This window comes from Panulirus ornatus, chromosome 69 (assembly GCF_036320965.1).
Source record: "Panulirus ornatus isolate Po-2019 chromosome 69, ASM3632096v1, whole genome shotgun sequence".
Classification (NCBI taxonomy): domain Eukaryota; kingdom Metazoa; phylum Arthropoda; class Malacostraca; order Decapoda; family Palinuridae; genus Panulirus; species Panulirus ornatus.
The window spans coordinates 16,611,290-16,637,597 of NC_092292.1; the positions used below are offsets into that span (position 1 = coordinate 16,611,290).

Genomic DNA, 26,308 nt, shown 5'->3' on the forward strand with positions numbered 1-26,308 from the left:
GAGAGAGAGAGAGAGAGAGGTACTTCCGATACAAGATGGACGTCTTGAAAACCAGATGGTCTAGTCGGGATTCGAAAGGGGGTTAAGGGGGGGTTGACTATAACCCAGAGGATGCAACGCTTGGCCTCGTAGCGTGGGAGGGGACGACCTTGCTCGTGGCGTCGTGGAGGAGAGAGGGAGAGGGTGGGTGGGTGGGTGATGCGCTACGCGACGGTCCCGCTATGTCCACAGCAGCGGCGGGGGAGGGAGGTGGCTGTGTGTGGGGATGTGTGTGTGTGTGTGAGAAGTCTGGCCTCCTGAGCCAGATGGAAGCAACACTCCCGCACTCTAGTTAATGTACTTTAGACCAGATCTGAGCGACATTCTGGTCCAGTTTCTCCTCTGTCTTTACGTGAGCCAATGCCACCTAATGCTAGTGTCAGACAAGCATTTGCAGCTAATGCCAGTGCCGCTGGCAGCCAATGCCATTGCCAGACAGATGATGCCACTGAGAATGCCAAAGGCAGTTCTTGTTCTGACGTACATTTGGAAAAATCTAAGTTCTTTTTAGTTAAGATTTCTAGATACTCTTTGACTGTCTTAGGTCAATTTAGTTAGAGCTGTGGAGCTGTGGGGAAAATCCTTCTATGTAAGGTTTGGTTGTTTTCTCATCATCTGTTGAAATGTATTTGCTTGTATTTTGGAAACGATTGTAACGACCATTTAGGCTCCCATGATTCGTCCATGTGTACCGTGTTATCGTTTGTTGTTCTGGTAGATAACGATATTGTACTGATAGATAATTCATGTTATCATAGTCACTGTGTTGCTGGGAGTAAGAGATCAGTTTAATGTGATCTTTACTGTGGCATCTCATGGGCTAACTTAAGTGGTCTTGGTTGTTCGTAGACGTGCAGGTGGCTGCAGGAGGGGTGTGTGTCTGAGTTTTGGCTATTTCGATTTAGCGTATCGACGAATATATATATATATATATATATATATATATATATATATATATATATATATATATATATATATATATATATATATACCACCGCATCACCGTGGTCTGATCATAGAGGGAGACGTCGCGGTCGATACAGACTGAGTAATTGAAAGTAATCAACATCGTTAATTTGATGTGGATGTGGGGATATTCATATCCTTAGGACGTTCCAGGTGTGTAGGGGGGCATTAACATCACCTGGTTCGATCTCGGTGAGTAAGGGGCATTTACACTCCTGGTTCGATCTCGGTGTGTGACGGAGGACTGGGGAAGGCAGATGTTCGAGTTCCTGGCTGTGGTATGCAAACGGTTCACCAACTTTTCCCCCCTCCTCCTCCTCGACTCGACAAGCACTGCAGGAGGAGGAGGAGGAGGAGGAGCGCCCGCAATCAGTCACCAGCTTTCCTCCCATCTTTAATGCCAAATCACAGTGACAAATTTAGGTACTATGTCACCGCTGATCTGCGCAGATGCTGAAAGTGGGTAAACCCAGATGTTAGATACTCTTCACAGTGAACTTATTTAACCATTTTCTATGATAAATGATAATTGGAAACATAAAGAGAGAGGGCGTCTTGACGAGCCCGAGGAGGTAATCTACGTGCTACTCCACTCGTTAAGACGAGAGAACACCTGAACTCCTGGTCTACTGCCTGGAACGTATCCTGCTCGTAACTTCCGATTAATTATGAAGTGAAAGTCGAGCAGTCTGCTGTTTTCCCAGCCATTCCGTGACGTTTTAAGTCACTTCGAATTCACTTTTTTTTTCTTCATTCCTTTTCTTGGATGAACTTCATGTTCACGTGATGATGATATCGTGGTGAGTGTTAATCCTGATATCGTTAACGAATCTGTAACCAAATCAAGGCAAAAACTAATTCAAAGGATTCGATGCCATTTTGATTCATCTGATGCCACTTGTAGATCCTTGTTTGTCTAGTTTTCTCAAGTCACGTTACACTTACACGTTGTCAACGTGGCTCGACGTGGGTTCAGGGCTTCTAATACGTCGTATTAGAGAATAAGACGTTCAAGAGATAGAGTCCCATGGGTGTAAAACTCCCTCTCCTTACAGAGCAGATTGATAATTACTCACACACACACACACACACACACACACACACACACACACACACACACACACACACACACACACGAATACATATTCTCACAGACACACAGAAAGACAGACAAACATCCACAGACGAACAGGATACCCGATTCATATGCAGATTCGCTTTCTCTAAATGTGAGATACGTGAGCCACTCCCTGTTTGTGGACACTTAGTTTGCTGTGCAAGACAAAGGTGAAAACACTCTCTCTCTACACAGGTGTAGCTGGGCGCCAGCAGATACCACGTCCTCTCCAGCTGGTTTGGAAAGGCGTCTTATATTTCTTTCTTGTGTCTCCCCTGATGATCATGATCATTGCACGAAAGTGCACTTGGGAACTTATCGTGTTCCATTTCCCTATGGATAATAAGGAAGGTAAAAAGGGAATATATATATATATATATATATATATATATATATATATATATATATACATCACTACCGTTATTCAGTACTTTCGCCAAAACATATATCTCTTGACCTTTATCGTGTCTTATGTTTTGCTGTCATGATTAAATCAGTTCAGTTTTTCTTGCCGTGGTTTGTTTTATCAGTAGACTAACTGGTACGTTTCCCCTTAACTCTGTGGTCTATTGTTAATTGTTTTTAACCTCGTCAGCAACGCAAGATATCAACAGATGAGATGGAACAATATTGAGAATTAGTTCAGTTATACAAGTCAGTGAATACAGTGCAAGTTAGTTTCTAGGAAAACAGAATATTGCAATTTAACAGTTTTAGATTGCCAGGGAATAGTGTCTTAGCTAGTAAGTATTTAACACAGTGGAACATGGCTAATTAACACAATGTTTGAATTGCCAGGGGATATATTGTTTTACCAAATATTTAACCTAGGGAACACGATGTTATGTTATATCTCAGGATAGTGCATTAATACTAGCTGACGCAGTGAAACCTTCCATTTAACTCGATGTAACTTTCCTTATTAACACAGAGCAATGTCGTCAATTAGCAGAGTAAAATTCTTTGATAGTACAAATCAACACAATAATTTGTTACTAATCAGATCAATGTAATGTTAACATTAACACAGTAATTTATCATTATCTAACATAGTGTTATATTAAGTCTATCAAGGAGCAATTTACTGCATCGAAGAATCTTAATCTGACATCGAAGCTTGTTGTGTCACTAAGGCCAACTCTCATATCTAACATCTGTTACCAAGCCTTCGCTCCCTGTCGAACCTTACTTTGGTATCGAGTTACTTAGCCTTATCTTGCTTTAATCCGTTATCGTGCTTAACCTTGACATGAAGGCGGATTCCGCTATACAAACACTTCTGAGGCTGCTTGCCCGAACGCCTCTGTGTTAAGTGGATGCATCTACGTCGTAAGCGTGTTACACAGAACTTTTAAGTGATTAAATTCCATCCAGTCTTTCCTCTGAGATCAAGTCTTCTTTTATGTGCACCTCTGTGTCTGTTTGTCTGTCTGTCTGTCTGCCTGTCTGTCTGTCTGTCTCTTCAGTTGCTGTGTGATCACAAACTGTAAGATTATCACAGATATTTTTTCTACGTTTGATTTGGGCGTGAATTTTACTCTCTCACTTTTTGAAGAGACGTAGATTCTCTTCGGTGAGTGGTTAAGTTGTAATTGGAACCTTTACCCATTCCAGTTCATATGTTTGTTTTAGGTCATTCTAATCATTGCATGAAATGAATAATCCTTTATATAGAATGACTTTAGTCCTTGTTTCTCAAGGTTACCTATTCTGTTTTCCTGGTGCCCTAATCCCCTTGTGAATCCACGTTTGGCGCCTCGTTTTTATGAATCTCATTTCACATACTTGTTCCAGTAGCGTTTGAAGGGATTGCACCCTGAGTCTCGAACGACGTAACCTCGTCACAGGCCATCGGATCCGTTACCTGTATGATTCTATTTACTCTATATGACATACCATCCTCGTGAAGGTCTAATCACATGATATTCACATATCACACCTTAATCCCCTCATTAATCGTAATCCCTCTAGAAATCTCTGCAAATCCGTTTATAATCCATCCCTCTCCTTGACTATTGATCAATACAAAGTGGAACAGAAGGTGAGCTCATGTTGATCCCACACGTTTGCTTACCTGCTCATGGTTTCTGCTGCGTGGTCTGCTTCTCACGCTGGATGCTTGGTGGACCTCAAGCCACAGGTACCTCCTGATTGTTAGGTAAAACCCTCGGGTTGCTGTCGCTATCTCTTGACACTCTTTCAACCGACAGAAATAATTGTACCTCCTCGAATTTCTTCTTCAGTTGTGGTACCTTATTTTCTCTTTTCCCAGGGGCGAGGCACTACTGTGTCGATATGGGTACTTCGGGAGTTTCCTGCAGTAGGGTTCCTGACGATGGGGGGGCAGCCACCGAGGTGCCAGTATGGACCCTTCGTCGACGAAACGCGACACACTCGATGTCTTGCTTGTCGTCTGCCTCTGTGGCTCACCAACACCTGATTTCGTCGTCACAATCGAATTAGTTTGGTCGAAAGAATATATCCGCGTTTGTCTACGTCCGATATGATACCACTGTAGCTCTGGCTCAAGGACAGTAATTCTGACTAAATTTCAGCCCTTGAATGCTAAATAAAGAGACTATACCAATCACCATCTCATCCGCGATAGATGTTGCAATTTCCTTTTCGATTGAAAATGACTTTTGGGTTCTGATTATCTGCTTAGAAGCTTAGGCACATGGTAGGGGGCTTAAGGGACGTCTCGAGAGGCGCGGCGATATGGAGACGAGGGAGGCGTGGCTCAAGGGCGTGTGTGTGTGTGTGCGTGTGTGTGTGTATGAGTGAGGTAACGGCAGAGAGGGAGGTGGCGCGGCGGACGCGCGAAGGCTGAGGCGGCGGGTGCGCTCGAGGTGGCGTCGTGGCCTAGAGTGAGGTCCTCGCCTTCTGGCGTCTGGTATATGCTGCCGGGGCCACGCGCGGAGACCTCCTCACCCTACCTCCTCCTCCTCCACCACTATTACCACACTCCTCCACCCCCTCGCCCCCTTCCCTTCCCTTCCACACACACACACACACACACACACACACACACACACACACACGCACTATATCACATCCTTTCTATGGACTTATGGAAGCTCGACTGTTATCACCCACTCACATACATGTTTGTTCCATAAGTATCATCGACTCACGAAATCGTATGAATATATGCAAACGTAACCACTCACGGACAGATAGACAGATGGGGAGACACACACAGACACCCACAGTAATACCTCGAGAGTGATATATCTTTTCAGGTATCCATATAGATGCAAATGCAGCAAGACGGCCGTACTTAGTACTGAGATATGTATCGAGACAACAATGGGGGTCTGTTAGCGTCTACCGTCACGTAGAATCAGGAAACATGAGCGTTTGTTGGTCCTTTCACCGCCTCACACACACACACACACACACACACACACACACACACACACACACACCTCGCCGTTGGATGGTCCACTTTGGGGCACCGCATGACAGGGGTAGAGCAGAGCCTCATGGTTCTCACGATTGCCCCAGAGGAGCGAGCGGAGAAGGTGCCCTTACGGGAGTGTTTCTCTCAGAGGTTCTGACGCAGACACGACGGGGTTTTGATACAGCGAGGTCTAGGTACTTGGACACCTGTCATCCCACTGAACTGAGAACCACACGAAGTGGAAGATATTTCCAGGAAATAATCAACGGTTCATGAGGTAAGAGAACGTCGGAAATATCCTGCAGAAGAGATCCACGTCCCCTGACGTTGCAGTGTCATGATCGTGTAGGTCTGTGGGACTACATATGACTTCTCAGGCACCTGTGATACTCACTGCCTACTTGATACTTGCCCGCGCATCCTCTCTGCCACCACTTCACAAGGCTATCCACACGATCTTAAAAAAAAATAATAAGTTTTGCGCTTCAAACTGTTGCTTACGTGAGTTCGAACATGAACCAAGTGCATCGAAACAGCTTTAACATTTGTTAAGAACATATCTGTTATCATAGTTACTGCCACTATTACCTATCTACAAGCACCGTCCCAGGATGACATTATTCACAAACTTCTTCGAAAAAGTATGAGAAAACTATATAGCCTTGCTAGGTGCTATGTGGACCCAAGTGTTCTTGCCCTTCGTAAGCGTGATACTGCTGGTTAGATGAGCCCAGCAGAGCAGTTGAATACCCCTGAATACGCAGTGTTCAACCTGCTGGCTATGTACCTGTGAGTCTGCCGGTCGGCCTCTGTATTCTCTCAACATTGTCATTGTCAGTGGTCGCCGATAGCGTACCAAGCATAAGGGATGAGCGTCCCACCCTACATAGCGTACCAAACACAAGTGGCGTCTCACAGGTCTGCTGTTTTCTAAGGTATCAGAAATGGTTTTCATTTGAACTTCGCTTTGATGGTTTAGATTTTCCGACTCTCATTCTTCACTTTGATACTCATTAGAAATCGCATTTTATCCAGGTTGTCAAAAGCTATAAACACAGTTCATGGCTCGCATGAAATGTTGAAGGTCATTTTCAGATAAACGAGATGTTATGAAATCTATACTCAAGACCAAACCCTTAATGTCTGTGACACCATTAATATAAGGTTACATGGAGGTTCTTCTCTGAGCTGGTGGCTATTCCTATATCATTGGCAGATGCAAGAGTGAGTATGTCTGGCCCCACTTCTACCATGATTGTGAAAATACTACTCCTCCACTGTCATCACGAGAGCAATCCTCCCCTGTACTCCTAATTTCTATACACCTCCAACACAGCGAGAGGTAATGGCGTCTGTTTTAGAAGAGAGTTTGTTGCCTTAGAAAGGGTTATTGCTCTTGCTCTTACCCACAGCTCCTGAAGGTCAGGTTTGAGGACTCTGATCCCTGGAAGATTGGAGAGCACAAGTGTCTACCTTTGGGAGGATCCTACCAAGAGCTTACTCATCTCCAGTCACTTCCTCCCGAGAACAGTGGATGGAATGTGGCGCCTCACACCTCCTTACACGCATGAAAGACTCATCCTTCGGGAAAAGAACTCCATCAGGCTCTGGGTTACTCGTATGATTCAGGTTCGAATATGTGGAAGATCATACCATACAGATATATACCTGATTCTGTATCTGTTAGAGGACAAAAGCACACACACACACACACACACACACACACACACACACACACACACCTGAATACTGTAGAAAGTAATAATATGCTTTTCAGTGCCACTGTAAGTACATTATCGTATACGGCCCTTCGATTTCTGCATTTATTGAAGCATTTCTTGAGTATGTGGATCAAGAATCCAGTCGTTGTGTGAGGTATCTTTAGTGACTAAACCTATAGTCAAAGTTAGCGTTGTTATTCTTGTTATTGTTATTATTATTATTATTATTATTATAATTATAATTATAATTATTATTATTATTATTATTATTATTATTATTATTATTATTATTATTATTGTTATTGTTATTATCATTATTATCATCATTATTATTATCATTATCATTATCATCATCACCACATCTTTGTTATCTACATTACCACGTGAGAGGATATTCAAACTTCGTGTATGTCTGCACCATCAAATCTCACTCGGCAAGAACACTCCTTCGAATTCCAGCATCGAGCTTGCGAGTTCTGTCGTCTGGGTCAGTTCGAACAGGAACTGGGTCGAAACCACAGGGGGTTCTTCAAGGCCTTTCTCACGCCCCCCTTTCGTGCGTCGCGCGCCCCTACATGTAGACCCCAGAACAATAGGTACTCCAGCGACTTTCGCCTTCCACGGTGTGCGAAAGCTCTTTCCAACGACCTTTCCTTCAATTGCCTTCCTTTTCTCTGTCACTCTATGACATGCCTCTGGCAGTGCTATTATCTTCGTCACGTGTCACCATGTGTGATATCTGTATCCTGCGTTACTTGTTGGGTTAGTCGATCGGGATGTGTTCCGATAGTGAGACAGATGTGATCGGATGTTAGAACCGATGTGTTCGGATAGTGGGACAGATGGGATCGGATGTTAGAACCGATGTGTTCGGATAGTGGGACAGATGGGATCGGATGTTAGAACCGATGTGTTCGGATAGTGGGACAGATGTGATCGGATGCAGAGCAGAATTGATGTCATTTGTTCTGTCGTTAACAGACACTATGAAGATCTACATCACTGGAACAAGACGATTAGAACTACAGTCACACCCGTGTGTCTGTTCGATAGATAGATAGATAGATAGAGAGAGAGAGAGAGAGAGAGAGAGAGAGAGAGAGAGAGAGAGAGAGAGAGAGAGAGAGAGAGAGAGAGATTCCTAAGATACACACACACACACACACACACACACACACACACACACACACATACATCTATCTATCTACATCTATTCACCGTTGAGATAGTTGAAGGCTAGTAGGGCTACAGGTTAAAAGGACCTTCGAGGGTTCAGAGATGACGCCTGAAGTATCCGGGGTCGGAGGAAGTGTTGGCAATGAGAAAGAGAGAAAGAAAAAAAAAAAAAAAGAGTTCCTTACGGAACATTATTATCCACTTGAGACATTTTAAAGGAGAAGTGTTCCTTATTATAACAGATAAGACAGATGTAAAGGAAATGAAAAGTAAAACGAAATTGTTGATAAGATGTGTAATCTCTCTCTCTCTCTCTAGAGAGAGAGAGAAAATGAGCAAAGGATTCGGTGAATTCAGACTATAAGATTCCGCTTTAGAGTCCCGTTCTAATGCCGAAGCTCTGGGGGAAATTATCGGATAATTTGCAAATCAGCGAAATTATTTGAAACAAAGGGATGGTTGCTCGGGTGCCAGGAAGTTGGAGGTGTGTGTGTGTGTGTGTGTGTGTGTGTGTGTGTGTGTGTGTGTGTGTGTGTGTGTGTGTGTGTTCATACACAACTGAGTGTATAAATGAGCGTATACACATGTACGTGCACAGTTGTACACATCCATACATACCAGCACACACACATATACAGAGAATCCCTACGTCTCTCCTCCCTGTAGCTGGGTGTGTCTGTGCTGAGCTGTTCAGTCATTTCCTAATCTCTTTTTTTCCTCTCTCTCAATATCATCCTTCTCCTCTCGCATTACTTCACATTCTTACAATTTCACGCCGTCCTCAACCATTTCTCGCGCTGACCACCCCAATTTTCACCTTCAGTTGTGTCCCCTTCCCCCCGAAAATAAAGAATAGTAGTGATGTGAATTTCCATGCTGGGAAAGTACTTAATAATCATATGCAAATATTTGCTTACAGAAAATGTACCGTGAGAGTGTTGGTGTCCCCCCCAGCCTTCCCCATTTTCTACACCTGGTTCAAAGCCCCCATCACACCAGAACACGATAGCATGTGTGTGTGTGTGTGTGTGTGTGTGTGTGTGTGTGTGTGTGTGTGTGGAGATGTCTCTGAAAAGGAGTGTTCAGACGGAGGTCACGGGTTAATTCCATGTCCTGAGGTGTGGGGTCAGGTCATGTACGAGTGATAGAGGTTAATACCATGTTAAGCTAAACACCTGGATGTGCTTGCTCACCCAGGCGGACCGCATTCTCCGCCGGGAATTTCTTTTTCGTGTCTTTAATTTCACGGCGAAAACCGGAGCGCCGAAAATTCATTTTGCACTCGAGGATGTTCGCTAAAAGCTGACAGGGAGGCGGGAAGTGCCCGAGTGTTTTCGCTGACGAACTCAAGATTGAAAAATCACGGCCGGGACTTGCGTGGGAATTCGTAGATTCACACGGAAAAACACACAGACACACACGCATAGGCGCGAGCGTGCACACCACACACACACACACACACACACACACACACCTACAGCCTAACACACATGCATGCATACGTAAACAGTGTTCGACACATGCTCGCACATATACGTTATGCTTTTGTCTACATATTAAGAAAGAGGCTTAAGGGGTGACTTGATCACCACGTCTGAGGTTTGTGAAAGAGTTGATATGTTGCCATTGGTGATGAGATCCTCAAAACATGCGCACACAGAACAACCAGAGGCCATTACGTGATGTCAGGCACGAAACTTGTTAGAAAAGATGTGAAGAAGTTCTTTAATGATATTATGATAATGAATGAATGGAGTAAACCAGAAGATAATACACACACATACACATTCACACACACACACACACACACACACACACACACACACACACACACACATACATGCACATACACACACACGCGCGCGCCCGCAATAAGCGAAGAAACTGTAAACTCTGAAGATACTTGGGAATTAAGAAGCTTTGTAACAGAGACATGAAGAACAAACAGATGAGACTCCACGAATGCAAAGTTTCCCTCCGCACACAAATAGCAATCAGGTCTACAGGAAATTACTTTTCACCAGTCATCCGAACACTAGATTCTAGGCCATCCTGCGGGGGCATGATGCGAAAAGAAAAAAAAAAGTAATCAAAACTTGGATACATTCCGTAAAGAAAACAGTTCTCCACACTCCTTACTCGAGTATGATCAAATTAGACAGAATGAGACAGAAGCAACGGTGAAGATCATCGAGAGAAAGCCTCATACCAGGTTATGCTCAGGACCTGATTCCTGACCCCAACAGACTGGCTGCTGACTAGTGCCCCCATGGTTTGTGTGTGTGTGTGTGTGTGTGTGTGTGTGTGTGTGTGTGTGTGTGTGTGTGTAGCCAAGACCTTTCCTGCAGGCAACCCCAGGGGGGACTAAGGTACACTCTTCAAGTCTTCGACATGATAGTGTAATCACCTTCCCCTTACGGCAAGGCCGTCGTACCTCGTCTCATCAGTTTTTTTTTTCTCTCGAACCGAGTTTATTTAAAGCTTCATAACTGTTCGAAGCTTCATAACTGTGCATTGAGTAACGAACGGAACGGGTGTACAATACAGTGGATAGTGAGGTAATGGAAGGCTAATAACATGATCTTCTATACACGCAAGCTCGTTTAAAACTAATCCTCAGAAATTCCTGCTCGTTTGAGATTGTCATACGAGTCGTAATGTCACGAGAAGGTTGGCTGGGTGTTAAGCTAGGGTGCTCGTAATGTGAGTTAGTCGTCTCCCACCTGGGTATTGCCTGTGCGAGCATTTCTTTAGTCTATGAGGGAAGTAGTGGGGGAGGGATCTGGTATTTCCTGTAGCAGATGTGTGATGAGGACTTCTGTTGTGTCGAGGCTGATGACCTTCGTCCCTGTAAAATGGTTCCACCTGTAGGGATGCTATCGAAGGTGGGTCTCATCCAAGAGGGTTCTGTCCCAGGAGTCCTATATGTAGGACCACATCTCAGGGACGTCACTTGTCGGAAGGTTGGGCCCTATTCCAAGAGGTTCCTTCCTAGGAGGATATATTCCTCCCTATGAAGGGTGGAGGTGTCCCACTCTTTACAGGCCGACAGTCTTCTGTTTCTGTCCTTCCAGGAGAGAGAGAGAGAGAGAGAGAGAGAGAGAGAGAGAGAGAGAGAGAGAGAGAGAGAGAGAGAGAGAGAGAGAGAGAGAGAGAGAGATGAATCGAAAACAGATGAAAACGCAGGGAGAGATCAAGGAGTTTTGGTCAGGCTGTTAGCAGCTTTCCCCATAAAGCACAGCATCATTACCCCTCAGCCACAGGAGAACAGCCTCCAAACCTTGCCCTTCAACCCACACCACGCAGGCGCTCCATTCCCGGGCTGGGCTCCGCTACTTCTGTTAGCACATGAATTATTATGTGGAGGTCCTGTCGTCCCTTCTAAACAAGTTTCGCTTCAAGAATTTCCCGTCCCAGACACACCCCCCTCGTTGCCTGAACTAGAATTGCTCGAGGTCTTACGGTTCTGTGGGCATTCGCTTGTACGGGAGACTTCTGGATGACAACAAGTGTGCCTGTACTCACCCCCTCCAAAGAAAAAAACAAGAAAATTAAATTGGGACCCAGTAACCCGCTCGCAGCGGGCTGTTATGCTTCGTTAGTCGCATCACAAGAATAGAGAAAGTCGTAAATACATCTGATTTGTCATTCCCAGTGTGTTTGGAAGTTTCAATGCACAGTTTTGTAAATGGATTCGTTCTGTATGCTGTGTTTATGTCTTGATTTATGGTTCTTTAATCAATATATATATATATATATATATATATATATATATATATATATATATATATATATATATATATATATACACAGTCATGATCCTTACTTTTCAATCACAAGTGGTGATGTAGAAAATGAAGTTCACAGAACAATTGCTGTGACTTGTTCATGGATTCAGGTGCCGTTCGGGTAGACGCGCCCAATATGACGTATCCGGATTTATCGCCATCCAACCCAGTCTCCACTTCAGGAACGGATGTGTTCATGGAAATTTCCTGCAATGTGTTTTTGGATTTAAGTGTTAGTGTTTGAGAAGCACAATCCTTTAAGTTGAATTTATAAAAGCCTAGAAATCCATGGCACCCTGTGTGTATCATTCTCTGTATAAAGGAGGTTGATATTTTAACATTCGTATTTGTAGACTAATTGATATAATACAGTGTTTCTATAGTTTTTTTTTTAAGATATGAAATATAGGTCTGTAGTGTACTCAAAAAGTAATCAGTTCTTGTTTTTACTTATTTTGTAGAAAACCGCGAATTTCTTAAGCAAATTGAAGTTTTTGACTCTCTCTCTCTCTCTCTCTCTCTCTCTCTCTCTCTCTCTCTCTCTCTCTCTCTCTCTCTCTCTCTCTCTCTCTCTGTATGCGTAAAAAGCACAAATGTATTCATGTCCACACACACACACACACACACACACATGGTTTCTTACCCCTTCCTCCCCTCCCTCACCCCCCCTCACTCTCCCACCTAGCCAGGAATGAGGTGTGTTGTAAGTGGCTCTCCCTGGGTCACGCCCTGTCGTCCGCCGTCACTCGAGGGGCCTCCCTCTCCTTCTCTGGTCTCCCACGGTGCCTGTTTAGGCAAGGGGCGCGTCCGTGGACCTCACCTCTTCCCATCCTCTTCCCCCCAGTGAATGAGGAGGGCTCGCTGCTCCTGCCAGGGGAGGCAATGTTTGCGTTACAGTCTCGTGTGGAGGGTATATTTACCTGCTCTCTGTTGGACGGCTGAGTTTTACGTAGAGTGTGTTGTCTTCTGTCATCCATATCCCTTCCTCCTGTCTATTAGACTGCCCTCTTCTGTCTCCTCTCATTTCCTATTCTCTCTCTCTCTCTCTCTCTCTCTCTCTCTCTCTCTCTCTCTCTCTCTCTCTCTCTCTCTCTCTCTCTCTCAATCTCAATCTTCAACCCTGCTCAAGGTTTTAGATGCAGCTTGACTACGTAAACAGTGAGACGGTTCTTCGAGAGATGCAAAACCCATGACAACCAGAGGCCATGGCGTGAAATTGAGCAAGCAATGTGTGAGAGAAGATGTAAGGAAGTTGCCTCTTAGTGTAAGAGCATTGGAGAAAATGAGTGATGGAATTGGGTATGTGAATAGCATAGAGCATGTTTAAATGGGGCCCCACGTGAGTGTTAAAACTCCCTGTCCATCACGATACAAATTGGTAATTACAGACAGGTGATTACACGCTGATTCAGACGAGGTGTATCCTGTTATTACGTCAGCGTCACCCGCCCGTGACGTCCGTGTTACGCTACGATGGATGTGACACATGTGACGGATGCGTACCGCATCTCTACCCACGTAAGTAAATAAAGAACACCGAATGCATCTCACTTTCTGATTGGTCGAGCTGAATACATGTCGATGTTCCTTTGCAATCAACTTTATAACATTACGAGTTGCATATTTCACTATGCATCATTTAAGTAGTTTTCCCAATTTTAATCGTAATATTTTTTTTTGTTTATAGATTTTACGGTTTACAAGCATCGTATGTTATTACAAACGAACAGAAAAAGGCAGATTTAAGATCAAGTCTGGCAAACTCTTATGGGCTGATGTATTATTACTATTATTCATATTTTTTTTTGTTGCTCGTTCTGTAATCAATGACAACAAGTCTCCACTACGTGATAGATTAAACTTGAGCCGTGCAATCACTCATCCAGCACTCCGTTTTCTAATCCGTTGTTGTTACGGGTCACTATCGAATTCCGGGGAGGGTGTGATATTTCCTGAACTACAATTAAAAGACGTGTTTCGTTCCCTGGCACCGTGAGGCCTCATTTCTTCATTACATCACTAAGGAACTTTACGTAGTCAACCTGAAGGTCGCTAGATTGTACTCCGCTTGGGCGAAAAACACGACCGAAGTCTTGAATATTCGAGGGAATGCTGGCCCCATGATGATCTTCCCTCAGCGAAACTTTCTTTCTCTGCCACACACACACACACACACACACACACACACACACACACACACACACACACACACACACACACACGCACAGAGCTCTCAAGGACGACGTGCCCAGCATTTATAATGCCCTCGGACGCCCATAATCGTGTCTGTGTGCCGGATGATTGTATGCGCCTCCAGATAACTGGGTCAGTGAATAGATTTCCTCAGAAAAAGGGAGGAATGAACAATTAGCTTCCCCTGGCCATTCGGTTGAGCTATACCGCTACTTGGCTTTAACTGGATAAAAGAAAACGTTGTTTGTAATACAACTTACGTGTCTCGCTGTGTTGTGCTAAGGGAGGAATTTGTACGATGGAGCTGTTTGGATATGCAGTTGGATTTACGAGGGTTGAGGTTGCGACAGCCCCGTTAAGGGCACAGGGGAAAGATCTGTTGGTGTGTGTCTGTTACGTGTGTGTATGCGTGTGTGTGTGTATGTGTGTGGGTAGGTGTGTGTCTGTGTGTGGGTGCGTGTGTGTGTGTGTCTGTTACGTGTGTGTGTGTGTGTGTGTGTGTGTGTGTGTGTGTGTGGGTGTGTGGTTTAACGATCCCATTGAGGCCAAGATCCAAATACTTAGGGAGTGGTTTTTTTTTCTTTACTTTTTTCCCCGTCTTTATTTTTTTTTCTTCTTAACAAGGGAAAAAGAATTGTCTATGTCGTTCAGCCAGGGTACACAGATGGGGGACGGTGATGGATGTTGTTTGATGGTAACGAGCACGAATCCAGGGAGAGTAATATGGCCCCCTCACTCCTGGAATCTCTCTCTCTCTCTCTCTCTCTCTCTCTCTCTCTCTCTATATATATATATATATATATATATATATGTATATATATATATATGTATCAGTCTTTTTCTCTTTATTATTAAAAAAAAGGAAAATAATCGAGACGCCTCAGAGATGCCAACAGGAGTTCGTAACGCCGACGGAGTCCACACCGTTAGGAGACAACCTTTGGCCCGGGTTCCCCTGTCAGTCTCCTTTATTTGCCTCCCACTCTCGCTGTCCACCGGAGCGAATGCACCCTCTATGAAAACAACATGACGGGGCAGCCCTTCTACCAACATACCAGAAGTGCAAAAAAAATCTCAAAGAGTGCGTTACACAAGTGACCCGACCCCCCCACCACACGAGTGAATTCTCCTGGGTTCCCCTTGCACTTTCTCTCACCTCCCTTTCCCCCTATAGCCAACTGGTTATACCGCAACGAAAGGACGATTGAAGACGCGAGAGGTTGAGAGTGTTCGACTGCTGGGCTATTCGCCACGGTGTATATCGCGCAAACCGAACCTATCCCTCGTTGAGGCTGGCGTCTACGAAAAGAGAAAGCATATTTTGCGTTGTCTGAGAAAAGGAAAATAGAACTCCCCCAATTTTTTTTTCTTCCCCCCCAGGTTTCTAAGAGGAAAAATATTACCCCAGAGTTTTCCCGGTCGCTGTATTTCTCACGGCTCTTGAGACATACTGTTAGAAAAAAAAGAGAGACTAAACAGTTTCGTCAGGGTCAACATCCCAGCATGCAAGTCAGCGAAGGAGATTTTCAACAGGACGGCGGTGTGGTGGCCAGCATCCCCTCCCGAGTGCTGGATCTCGTGTAAGAGTAATGTGGAGGATGTTGTGGGACGGGTTTAAGATCAACATCATAGATCACCACTGATGGGGTGGCTCAGCCACGCCGCTGACGAACACAGGGCATCTTCCTGATGGTGGAGACCTACCTACCCTTCCCCATTGACGAAGATCTGCCATCCTCCAGACGGAGGTCTTCAGTCAAACTGACGGAGACCTACCGTCTTCCTGGCGGAGACCTGCCGGCCTACTGACGGAGACCAACCGGCCTACCGACGGAGACCTACCCTCCTCCTGACGGAGACCTACTGTCCTAATGGCGAAGACCTACCGGCCTCTTGACGAAGACCTACCGTCTTTTTTTCCTGACGGAGACCTACCGTCCTCCTGACGGAGGAGAAGTTAGTTACACCGTGTCACGGAGAGTATTAACAATTTCTCTTTATAAAACTTTAATCTATTTCTTGTGGTCTACGAGATATCACAGGCAAATACGTTGTGCGATTTGGTCCGAGGTCTAAATTCCATTTTGTGAATCAGACACCAGAGAGAAAACGTGGAAAGTGTCGGATCACATCATGAGACTAACAGTAACCAATTACAATCCAAAGAAAATGTCAGTAACAGACTCACGTGACCATTAACCAAACCCTGAGAATATCAATCCACTCACAAGTAGATATATTATTCTAATCAGGGACGTACGATAGACCAAGATATTCCCAATGATATTAGCATTATATTAAGAAAAGAAGGGAGTCAGTATTAAGATAGCTGTACACACTAGGTGATTTAAAACTCAATACATCTGGATCTAATGGTATAAAAGTCATATACATTTATCTTTGATTACACAAAGACCTTATTACACTCCCAAGCCGAGACGTCGTATATGAAACGAATTTCGTTGTGTTTCTAGATTATATATATATATATATATATATATATATATATATATATATATATATATATATATATATATATATATATACATTACTAGATAATAATATGTCACGCTACACTCCCCCAGACGATTCTGGATCCATTTATCCTCGACTTGCCATGAAAAATATTACCCCCTGTCATTTTTCGTCGGGAGAGGCATGCCCTTTGGACGCCGGGATCACACCACATTCACCGAGGGTCAGCTTCATGGGCTTGCAACACCTCCAAGCAAGTGTTACCAAGCACATAGGAGGTAGATGATGAAGCACGAGGAAACAAGATGATGATATACGATTATTTGCTATTTTTCCGAATATATATATATATATATATATATATATATATATATATATATATATATATATATATATATATATATATATATATTCGCCAAAAAGTAACGAGTATACTGCTGGTATATTATAATCTGGTTCTCTCTACTGTACTTGGTCATAACGATGTAATTGTGCGAAAGCGCTTTGACATCTCCTATCTTCCGTTTCCTTGTGGTATTACCTACACACACACACACACACACACACACACACACACACCACACCACAACACACTAGCATATACGACCCGTACTTTGCCTGAGGTCATGCTTGCTCATATTACCGTCTCCCTCGCTTGTCAGGCATTAATAACCTTTATGAACACGAGAGGTAATTTCACTACACTTAAGAGGCGATGATGGCGAGAGACTGCAAGGGTAATGGAGGCAGTTGGCGGATGTGAGGTGCAAGGTGGCTCAGCCACCCACTGTGGTCGTGTGGCTTGAGATGTTCTGCAGCCTCCACTCTCCGCTTCATATGGTCGTATCTCACTACTTAATCAGCGTAGAATGACATTCTTGTGAACGACCTTATCTCCCCCCCTCGTCCTCCTAATGTAGCCGCGCATCTTCCCCCGACGGAAATATGGCTTGGAAATTAGAGGTCCTTGCGTTGTCAAGTGTGACGCCATGGGTCAAATATTAAGGAAAAAAACAAGAAGAAAATTATCCCATTCACTTATAAAATCACGTAAGCCATGATATTTGCCTATGTCTAATCCACACTTGTTATAAATTTGAACTTTCCCACGACCCACCATGCGTGAGTTATGGAACTTGCAAATAAAGATGTGTTTCTTTCAGTTGATATGCAAATTTATGCAACCACGTAGCCCAGAATCCATGCAGGTAGTGCCTTTGTTGTAGGCAGTAGTTCTGTTGTGTGTTGTTCTTGAGTTATCGAACTGAGAAAAAAATAGTTTCCACAGACAGAGTGATGAATAAATAGGCGCATGGTTGACCACATATTGTCGTGTGTACGCAATCTGCAGTGGCTGTACATATCCAATTTTGTATTCAAACTCTATCAAGAAGGGAGATCTAGCTGTGATATTGATAGAACTGAAAGTCTATTTCATGATGCGAGAATATCACTAAACTTCACGAATGGAACCTTCATCATCTTTTCTTTTCGTTTTCAAGAACTGATAGTCTGTATATCCTCTATGTTCAGAAGCAAGTCTATGGTTGCGTGTGTTCGAATCATAAACCAAAGGGTTTCGACCTCACCTTTGGCGAAGCATTGCCATCCTTAGTGGACGGAAAGGAGTACAGTTTCGTTGAAGAACATCCCGCTTGAAATAACCCCCATCAATTCTCACTCTCCAGTGCATGAAGTACACACACCTCTAACCTGCAGGTGCATGACTTCCCTGCATCCAATCAGCATAACGAAGATGACATATGTTACTCATTATCATCAAGAATACTCCCTCTCCGCCTCGGTTTCTCCCTCCCCAAGGGTTCATCTCAGCCTCCAACATCATTGCAACTGGTCCGCAATGTGTGTGTGTGTGTGTGTGTGTGTGTGTGTGTGTGTGTGTGTGTGTGTGTGTGTGTAACCGCTTGCTCGCTCGCCCCAGGACCTCCCCCTGGGACCCACCAGCTGAAATACCTGCTGACGTTGTACCTGTGTGGGACGCGGGTTTTACATCTATTGGCTCGCTGGATAGACACACACACACACACACACACACACACACACACACACACACACACACACACACCTGCTTAAGAACTACCTGCTGGGGGAGGAAACAGTAAGGCTTTCATCTCAGCGTCCAGCCTCACCGATACCGAAACCTTAAGCCTTGGCGAAGGCCACGTTGGCTATTTTTCCGGGTTCTTCTGATTGCTGGAAGGTGTCTTGTGTCTCTTGCTTAAATGGCTAATTTTTCTTATTCTTGTCGCTTAATGCGGGACGTTAAGTGGTGGATTCCCTTGCCTCGCCCTTACTAATTAGTTAAAAGAACCGTCTGGGCTTTTCTAGGTCTTGATCTATCCATAGTAATCAAGAAAGAAAACTTAATTGTCATCTGAGTTCAAAATTCGGTGTTCAAAGATCTGAGTAACCGAATCACGACGAAAGAAAGTTTCCTGTGCATCAAACAAACTTGTTTTTGAAAGAAAAGGAAAAGATATTCAGTTGTGTTGCAGTTCTTGAGATTAATATATGAGAAGAAGCAACATATATTGCCGACATTTATAGCTAATTTATCATTGAAAATATCAAGATTTCAGTTGTATTCGGGACCCAAATACCGCTACTTCAAATCAGGTTAAATTAACGAATCTTCATTTCTACAAGCTTATCATTTCAACAATCTCATTGATTTTTCACGGAATCTATGTTTTCATCTTTTCTCTCAGTTACTACTGTCTGAAATGGAGAATCTAACGGTGCACATCAAATCACACTCTCTCGTGTTCCATCATAATAAAGTTTCGCCTTTTGAGAAATGTCTGAATATCCATTATTAGAGATATCTATAAATCCATGTTATGGGACAGATGCCATAGATTGAACCTTCGCACCGTCGTAGAATAATGTGTGGCTCATCTCCAATAACATATTTAATATCCGGATGTTCGATATTCACTGTCAACTTATATTTGGATCGTACTTCGTTGTCTTACTCATTCTGGCCTCAAACCTCCACATACATTCGTGATAAACATAAACTTGATAACCGAAAATCTATTCTTCATCATTTGTCTTAAACATTAACTCACATTCCCTTAAATAAATGACTCTTGGCAAACATAAATTCGAGCTTGGAGAATGTGGGTAAATCTCGTTAACTAGACGTGAGTCTTAGTTTCTCAAAATAAAGTTTTCACTTACAGCTTTTACCAGCAGCTGTTATTAGGAGCAGCAGCAGTAACAGCACCTGCGAGCATCCCCACCCAAACAATAGCCCGTCCAACCCCCATACCCTCGCAGTAGAAGAGGAGCGGTGACAAGCTCCTGAACCCAATCATTTCACTTCGATCGCTTCCAGCCTCCTGAAGGAGGGAGCTCTCCTTCCCAACGATGGGTTTATGCGTGTAAGTTTCTCGATTGACTAAATAAGGCGGTGAAATTATGGCGTCCAGGGTTAACCAGCGAGACGGAGAGACTTGTGGCTCTTCCAGTAGTAACAGGAGGAGGAGGAGGAGGAGGTCCACGCCTGCCGGTGTTGTCCACAGTGGTTGCTCCTGGACCAACACCCTCCCGACCGTGACGCAAACACGACGGGAGAAAGTGGACTGCTGCGCTCAGAGATTTTTTTTTTCTTCCCCTATCCCGAAAGTCCCACGAACAATTGCTGTATGATGAGTTATGTGTGAGGTTTATGGGTACATTGTCATCCAGCTACTTTCTATGGCACGGAGTGTGGAGGGAATGCTACACGTAATATCACGGAGACGATTGGTAAAAATTGCGTATGCGTATCGTCTAGGTTTTCGCCTTGAAAATGCACATGCGTATCGTCTAGGTTTTCGCCTTGAAAATGAAGATAGCTGATAAATTCTCTGATTTTTTCCTTTTGATACCAGGCTTATCATCAGGTCTCCACGAGCAGGTAATCAACGCGAGGTTAAATCACTTAAATTTCATGCACGATGTAGACAATTACCATCTTTAACGTCTCCGACAAGAAGCATTATGTAGGGTCTGGTCAGGGATACCCGCCTAGCCATTTATCTAACGATAAGAATGATGCTTAGGCCCCAAGAATGAAAAAAACAAGTTCCAAATTTCACCTTTAAACTTTTTCTCTCTACAAAGTTTGGACGACTTGACATAGGGTCGTATGTTACAGGTTTACATATACATACACACCACAGTCTTAACTCCATGATAAGTTAGGCATCCTTGGCGTGTTGAGACCACGGACGAATCAGTGAGCAAACATCTCACTTTCTCTAACACGGCTGGCGAGTCCGTGGGTGAGTGTAAACAGCCCAGCAGTGGCTCTCTTTGGCACTCAAGAGCGCGCCTCACTGAGACTTAGGGTCATCTCACGACTGTCGAACACCAAACCGCTCCTGAGGGACGAGTCACTGAAGGTGGGAGCGAATCCTGTGTTTCTGGTCATCAGTGTGAGTATACACACACACACACACACACACACACACACATATATATATATATATATATATATATATATATATATATATATATATATATATATATATTTATATATATATATATATATATATATATATATATATATATATATATATATATATATATATATATTGAGGCCTTACGAGGAGACGCATCACTTTATATCATACTTCTTATATATCTTCCTAGATACGTAGCTGCATTATAGCTATAAGACATTTTGCTTATAGTATATACCAACTTGGACCCTTTACATCCTCTTCCAGAGGCGATAATTCAGTGTAATATTTTGATAAGATTTGATTGAAGATTAATCCATACTTTCGCAAGATTATTTTACTTAGATAAGAAAGAATGGTTTGGTTTTCTTGTTAAGTGGATTCAAATGGCAGTAAATTACCATCGTCCACAGCCAGAGGTAGGGCTGTGGAGGAGAACACTTTCAAATGAAACATGCAGTGTAAAGTGATCTTATGTGATAGATACTTTAAGGTCTATAATCAGCGTCGTAGTGGTATTTGATCTCTGGTAAATTGGTGTCACGGCGCATATGAAACCTCTTTACCATCGTGCAGCAAAGTCCTTTTTTTTTTTCTTTTCTTCTCAGCGAGAAAGTCATGCAGACGGTTTAGGTATATATGATTTTTCACATAATTTCTACCAAGTATTGTCGAGAACGTACGATTTATCCCAGTTCTGAGAGTGTTTTACGATGTTAAACTGAGGTGTAAGACATCAGGCAGTACGCAAGACTCAGAGGGATAAAGAAAGATTATTGGTACGTGATTAAAGGACATGAAGAACCACTGGTCAAGGACGCGCCGCCTATATTCTGAGAAATGGAGCTCTGTGTCAGGGTCCGACACCATGACCCTTTGCAGGAGGTGACTTTGCTGCTGCTGCTGGTGACCACTAGAGAGTCGTACCCACCTGCATCCTCTTCTTCTTCTTCCTCCTCCTCCTCCTCCTCCTCCTCCTCCTCCTCCTCGTTTTCATCTTGATCCAGTTGGTCAAGTTTCTAGCTGGTGGTCGTTAGTTTGTGATTGAGACACATGTCTCGATTAGACTCGCTCTATGAGCCTTCAGAGGATTTCAGACGTTGATTTGACTTCTCGTTTGATTCCGAGCTTCATGCTCGTCATACGAGGCTTTTCATTTTTTTTTTTCCATTATTGAACTCTGATATACACTGCTAACTAATCAGTATTTTTTTTGTTTTGTTTTTGAGTTTAACTTATTCTCTTACCGTCCAGAATTGTGCTATGGTATACGTATTACTACTCTTCGCTTTTCTTTTACTGTTTCCGTGATTAGAATCCCGCTTTTATGTCATTTTCTAATACGTATGTTTAACCTCATATTACTCAAGTCCTGAACTCTATGTAAAACCAGGCCACCATCACAGAAGCCTGTGCAAATACTTTTCACTGTTATTTTGATGCTCGTTTGACTCCCATTGTCACCGGTTAGTCAAGTGAAGATCTGAACATGTAAACAAACTTTCCAATAGTGTTTTTTTTTTTTCCTTTGCTCGTGATGTGTTGTGGCTTTCATGGAGGGGCGCTCGCTCGCGCCCTGCTACTGAGCCCAGATCTCTCTCTCTCTGTGTAGGGGAAGCTGCCATACCGCCCGTGAAGAAAAAGTGAGTAAACAGTTTGTTTATTCCAATACACTTGAAAAGAAAAAAAAAAGAGAGGAAAACAATCTTTTCTATACAGAGGGCGCGAACCACTAGGTATGTAGGTCTGGGTCAGCCTGAAAAGCGCAGGTGTGTACGAACGGTGAAAAGGCACATGCAATTGATAAACTGGTGGATAGATAGATAGATAGATAGATAGGTAGATAGATAGGTAGGTTCAGTGGATAGATAGACAAATAGATAAGATAATAATCAGATAGATAGAAGTGTAGATAGATAGGTAGATAGGCAGACAGGCTGAGAAAGAACAAAGAGAGAGGGAGAGAGAGAGAGAGAGAGAGAGAGAGAGAGAGAGAGAGAGAGAGAGAGAGAGAGAGAGAGAGAGAAATACTAATCATTTGTGTACAGAAACGTCGGTGAGGAAGACCCCGCGAGATTATTGACTCTTCTCACACACACACACACACACACACACACACACACACACACACACACACATTACTGACCCGTCCTCCTAGCATAACTCGAAGGTTACCACTTTTTGCATATGATAATGACCCTTGAGAGATGTCGCAGGTCCGAGCCATCACATCCTCTTACACTGTGGTTTAGGTAACATCGACCATCTACCGTGTCATCTAACACTCGACATCTACCTAGTCCTCTACCATTCAGTATCGTGTGTTTTCTACCCTAGGATTCATCATCTACTATGTTCCGAATGCTCAGCATCTACCGTCTCTCCTAGCATTCACCATCTATCCTATCTCCTAACATTCAACATCTACCATGTCTCCTAACATCTACCATGTCTCCTAACATTCAACATCTACCATGTCTCCTAACATTCAACATCTACCATGTCTCCTAACATCTACCATGTCTCCTAACATTCAACATCTAACGAACTTGGAAATTAACAGCTATTTCTCGTTCTGATGTTCCATTCCATGGAAATAATTGCATAATTTCCAAAATTACTTGAGAAATATGGTCACAGATAATTTTGTCAACTGTAGGTGGATGACATTGGAAATTTTCCCAGATGATAATTCATCTACTTCTGGTGTCGTACACAGTGATGACTCCCTGGTTTACGCCTGACCAACTTTGCCTTTGGACTGTAAATGAGACATTAACTCTTCTCTAATTAAGGAACCTTTCATTACAGTTTTTTTTGGTAGATTATCGATTTGATTTCTCTCGTAAACATAGCACAAATTCCATACGGAAAGTTTGGCTGATTTTCTCCTCAACCTGTTGTGATCGCAAGAAGGTCTCGAGGGTAATTGGTATCATAGATTAGAAATTGGAAATCCTGAAGACAGGGTTTCAAATTGGCGTAAGACGTAGTACGACGTATGTCTATCGAGTACACGTGCCCCATGCGTACGACGTATGTCTATCGAGTACACGTGCCCCATGCGTACGACGTATGTCTATCGAGTACACGTGTCCCATACGTATATTTTTTCCTATCTACTTTGGTCTTCGCTTTTGTGTTGAGGATCGCCTAATAACGGAGAGAATGCTGGGGTGAGGGAGGGGGAAAATATTGGGGACTGGCTAAAGTAACTTCTCTCACTTGGCTTCCTGGAGATTAATTCACCACCGCCCCGAAGTTTTTACCCGCATCTGCTGGTTCTCTCCCGAACCTGGCGGTCAAGCACACACACACACACACACACACACACACACACACACACACACACACACACACCTCTGTCGAGAACAATCACACATCCACACGTATCTCACATACACTGCAACACCCACCCAAAGTCTATCGTGCACCTGTGGTTGCGATAGGTAATTCCAAGCGACACTAAGTTTTCATCACTGGCAGGTAGGACACCAGCAGCATCAGTGGAAGTCGAGAGTTCGAAAGGTGAAGCTCAAAACCCTTCCGGATCGATTGAATGATGACTACGGGGTTTCAGAACCTATTCATCGCTGCGTTGATGTCATAATCATTAGTTACCCTAAGGTGAATATTGAAGGATAAACTCACAGGAAATCAAGGCCTGTAATACCCCTGACCCAGTTATAAAAGAGGTTTTAGACTGAGTTATTTCGTATGATAACTATAAATGATATACCTTCATCATTTTGGACTTTAACACACACAGAGCCATGGTGTCCTGTTACAGGTTGACATATATTGGGTGACGATAGATAGATTTACGATAGATAGTCACGTAGTGATGTAGACCCATTGCCTCGTCGCTACATGAAAGGAATGGCAATGGTGATGTTCCTGTTCGAAACAGGTTTATAACTAGTTTCACATCTGGTTTGGGGACGTCATTTGGGGTAACGGCCAACTTCGTTGTTTACCATCAAGTTTTAACGGGATGTGTATATCAATTCCTTTTCTTACTTTAACGCCGCTTCCCGCGTTAGGGAGATAGCGCAAGCAAACCACAGACGAAGAGGAAAGGCCACGTCCGCTCGCATCCATTCTCTACCTGTTACGTGAACTGCACCGATATCAAAGCTCCCTGTCGACAACCAGGCCCCAGAGACCTTTTTCCATGGAGAGAGAGAGAGAGAGAGAGAGAGAGAGAGAGAGAGAGAGAGAGAGAGAGAGAGAGAGAGAGAATTTCTGAGACTCGGAAACATATTTGGATGGAAAGTCCCACGTCAAGCGTCCAGTGGGGACATGATGACGCCTGGCTTTCAGTACCGAGAAGAAAATGCAGTGCACTTAACTTCCACGTCTCTAAGACGCCAGATAATTTAACACAAGTCTGAAAATATGTAGAAGGTGATGAAGACTGACGACCTTCAAGCACTACTGTGGAAAAGCATTATCATCATCATAACATTACGATGTTTACTGTGTTGTAAATCAAATTCTCGTTTTTTGGAGATATGGTGAATAGTTGATGATTAAAAATGATTGTGATTTACAGTGAAATTAACCTTACGTTAAGTTTCACTATAGGTTAGGCAGTGGAATGTCCAGGATGATCTACGACCCTTAGCAAGCGAAGATCTCCAGATTGAAACATCATTCTCATAATAACGCTTCAAAATAAAAAGAAATGCTAAACCCACCGCCTCGTAAGTCAGCCATGTGCAGTTATCTGCATTCGTAAATTGCTGCCTATTTAGGCGACATCTGAGAGAGAGAGAGAGAGAGAGAGAGAGAGAGAGAGAGAGAGAGAGAGAGAGAGAGAGAGAGAGAGAGGTAGGTGCGACTAGCACACACCAACGGCAGGTCCTCATATGGTGTGGCAGGAGGAGGCCCCGGAGGTAGTCACTCCTGCAGAAGGTAATTTCTGTCTAATGATTCTTTTCAACCGTTCGTTCGTC

The 26,308-nt window shown here is 43.5% G+C and overlaps 1 protein-coding gene and 1 long non-coding RNA gene across 2 annotated transcripts in view; one reads left to right on the forward strand and one right to left on the reverse strand.

The window, feature by feature from the left end:
- LOC139747509 (uncharacterized) overlaps window positions 1-4,995 on the reverse strand; it is a 99,283-nt gene extending 94,288 nt beyond the window's left edge. The window contains exon 1 of the mRNA XM_071659901.1: window positions 4,197-4,995. Coding sequence (XP_071516002.1) covers window positions 4,197-4,204 — 8 coding nt within the window. The 5' untranslated portion in view covers window positions 4,205-4,995. The remainder of the gene's footprint in view (window positions 1-4,196) is intronic.
- The window catches only part of LOC139747510 (uncharacterized), a 128,053-nt gene that overhangs the window by 73,645 nt on the left and 28,100 nt on the right, over window positions 1-26,308 (forward strand). The window lies entirely within an intron of this gene.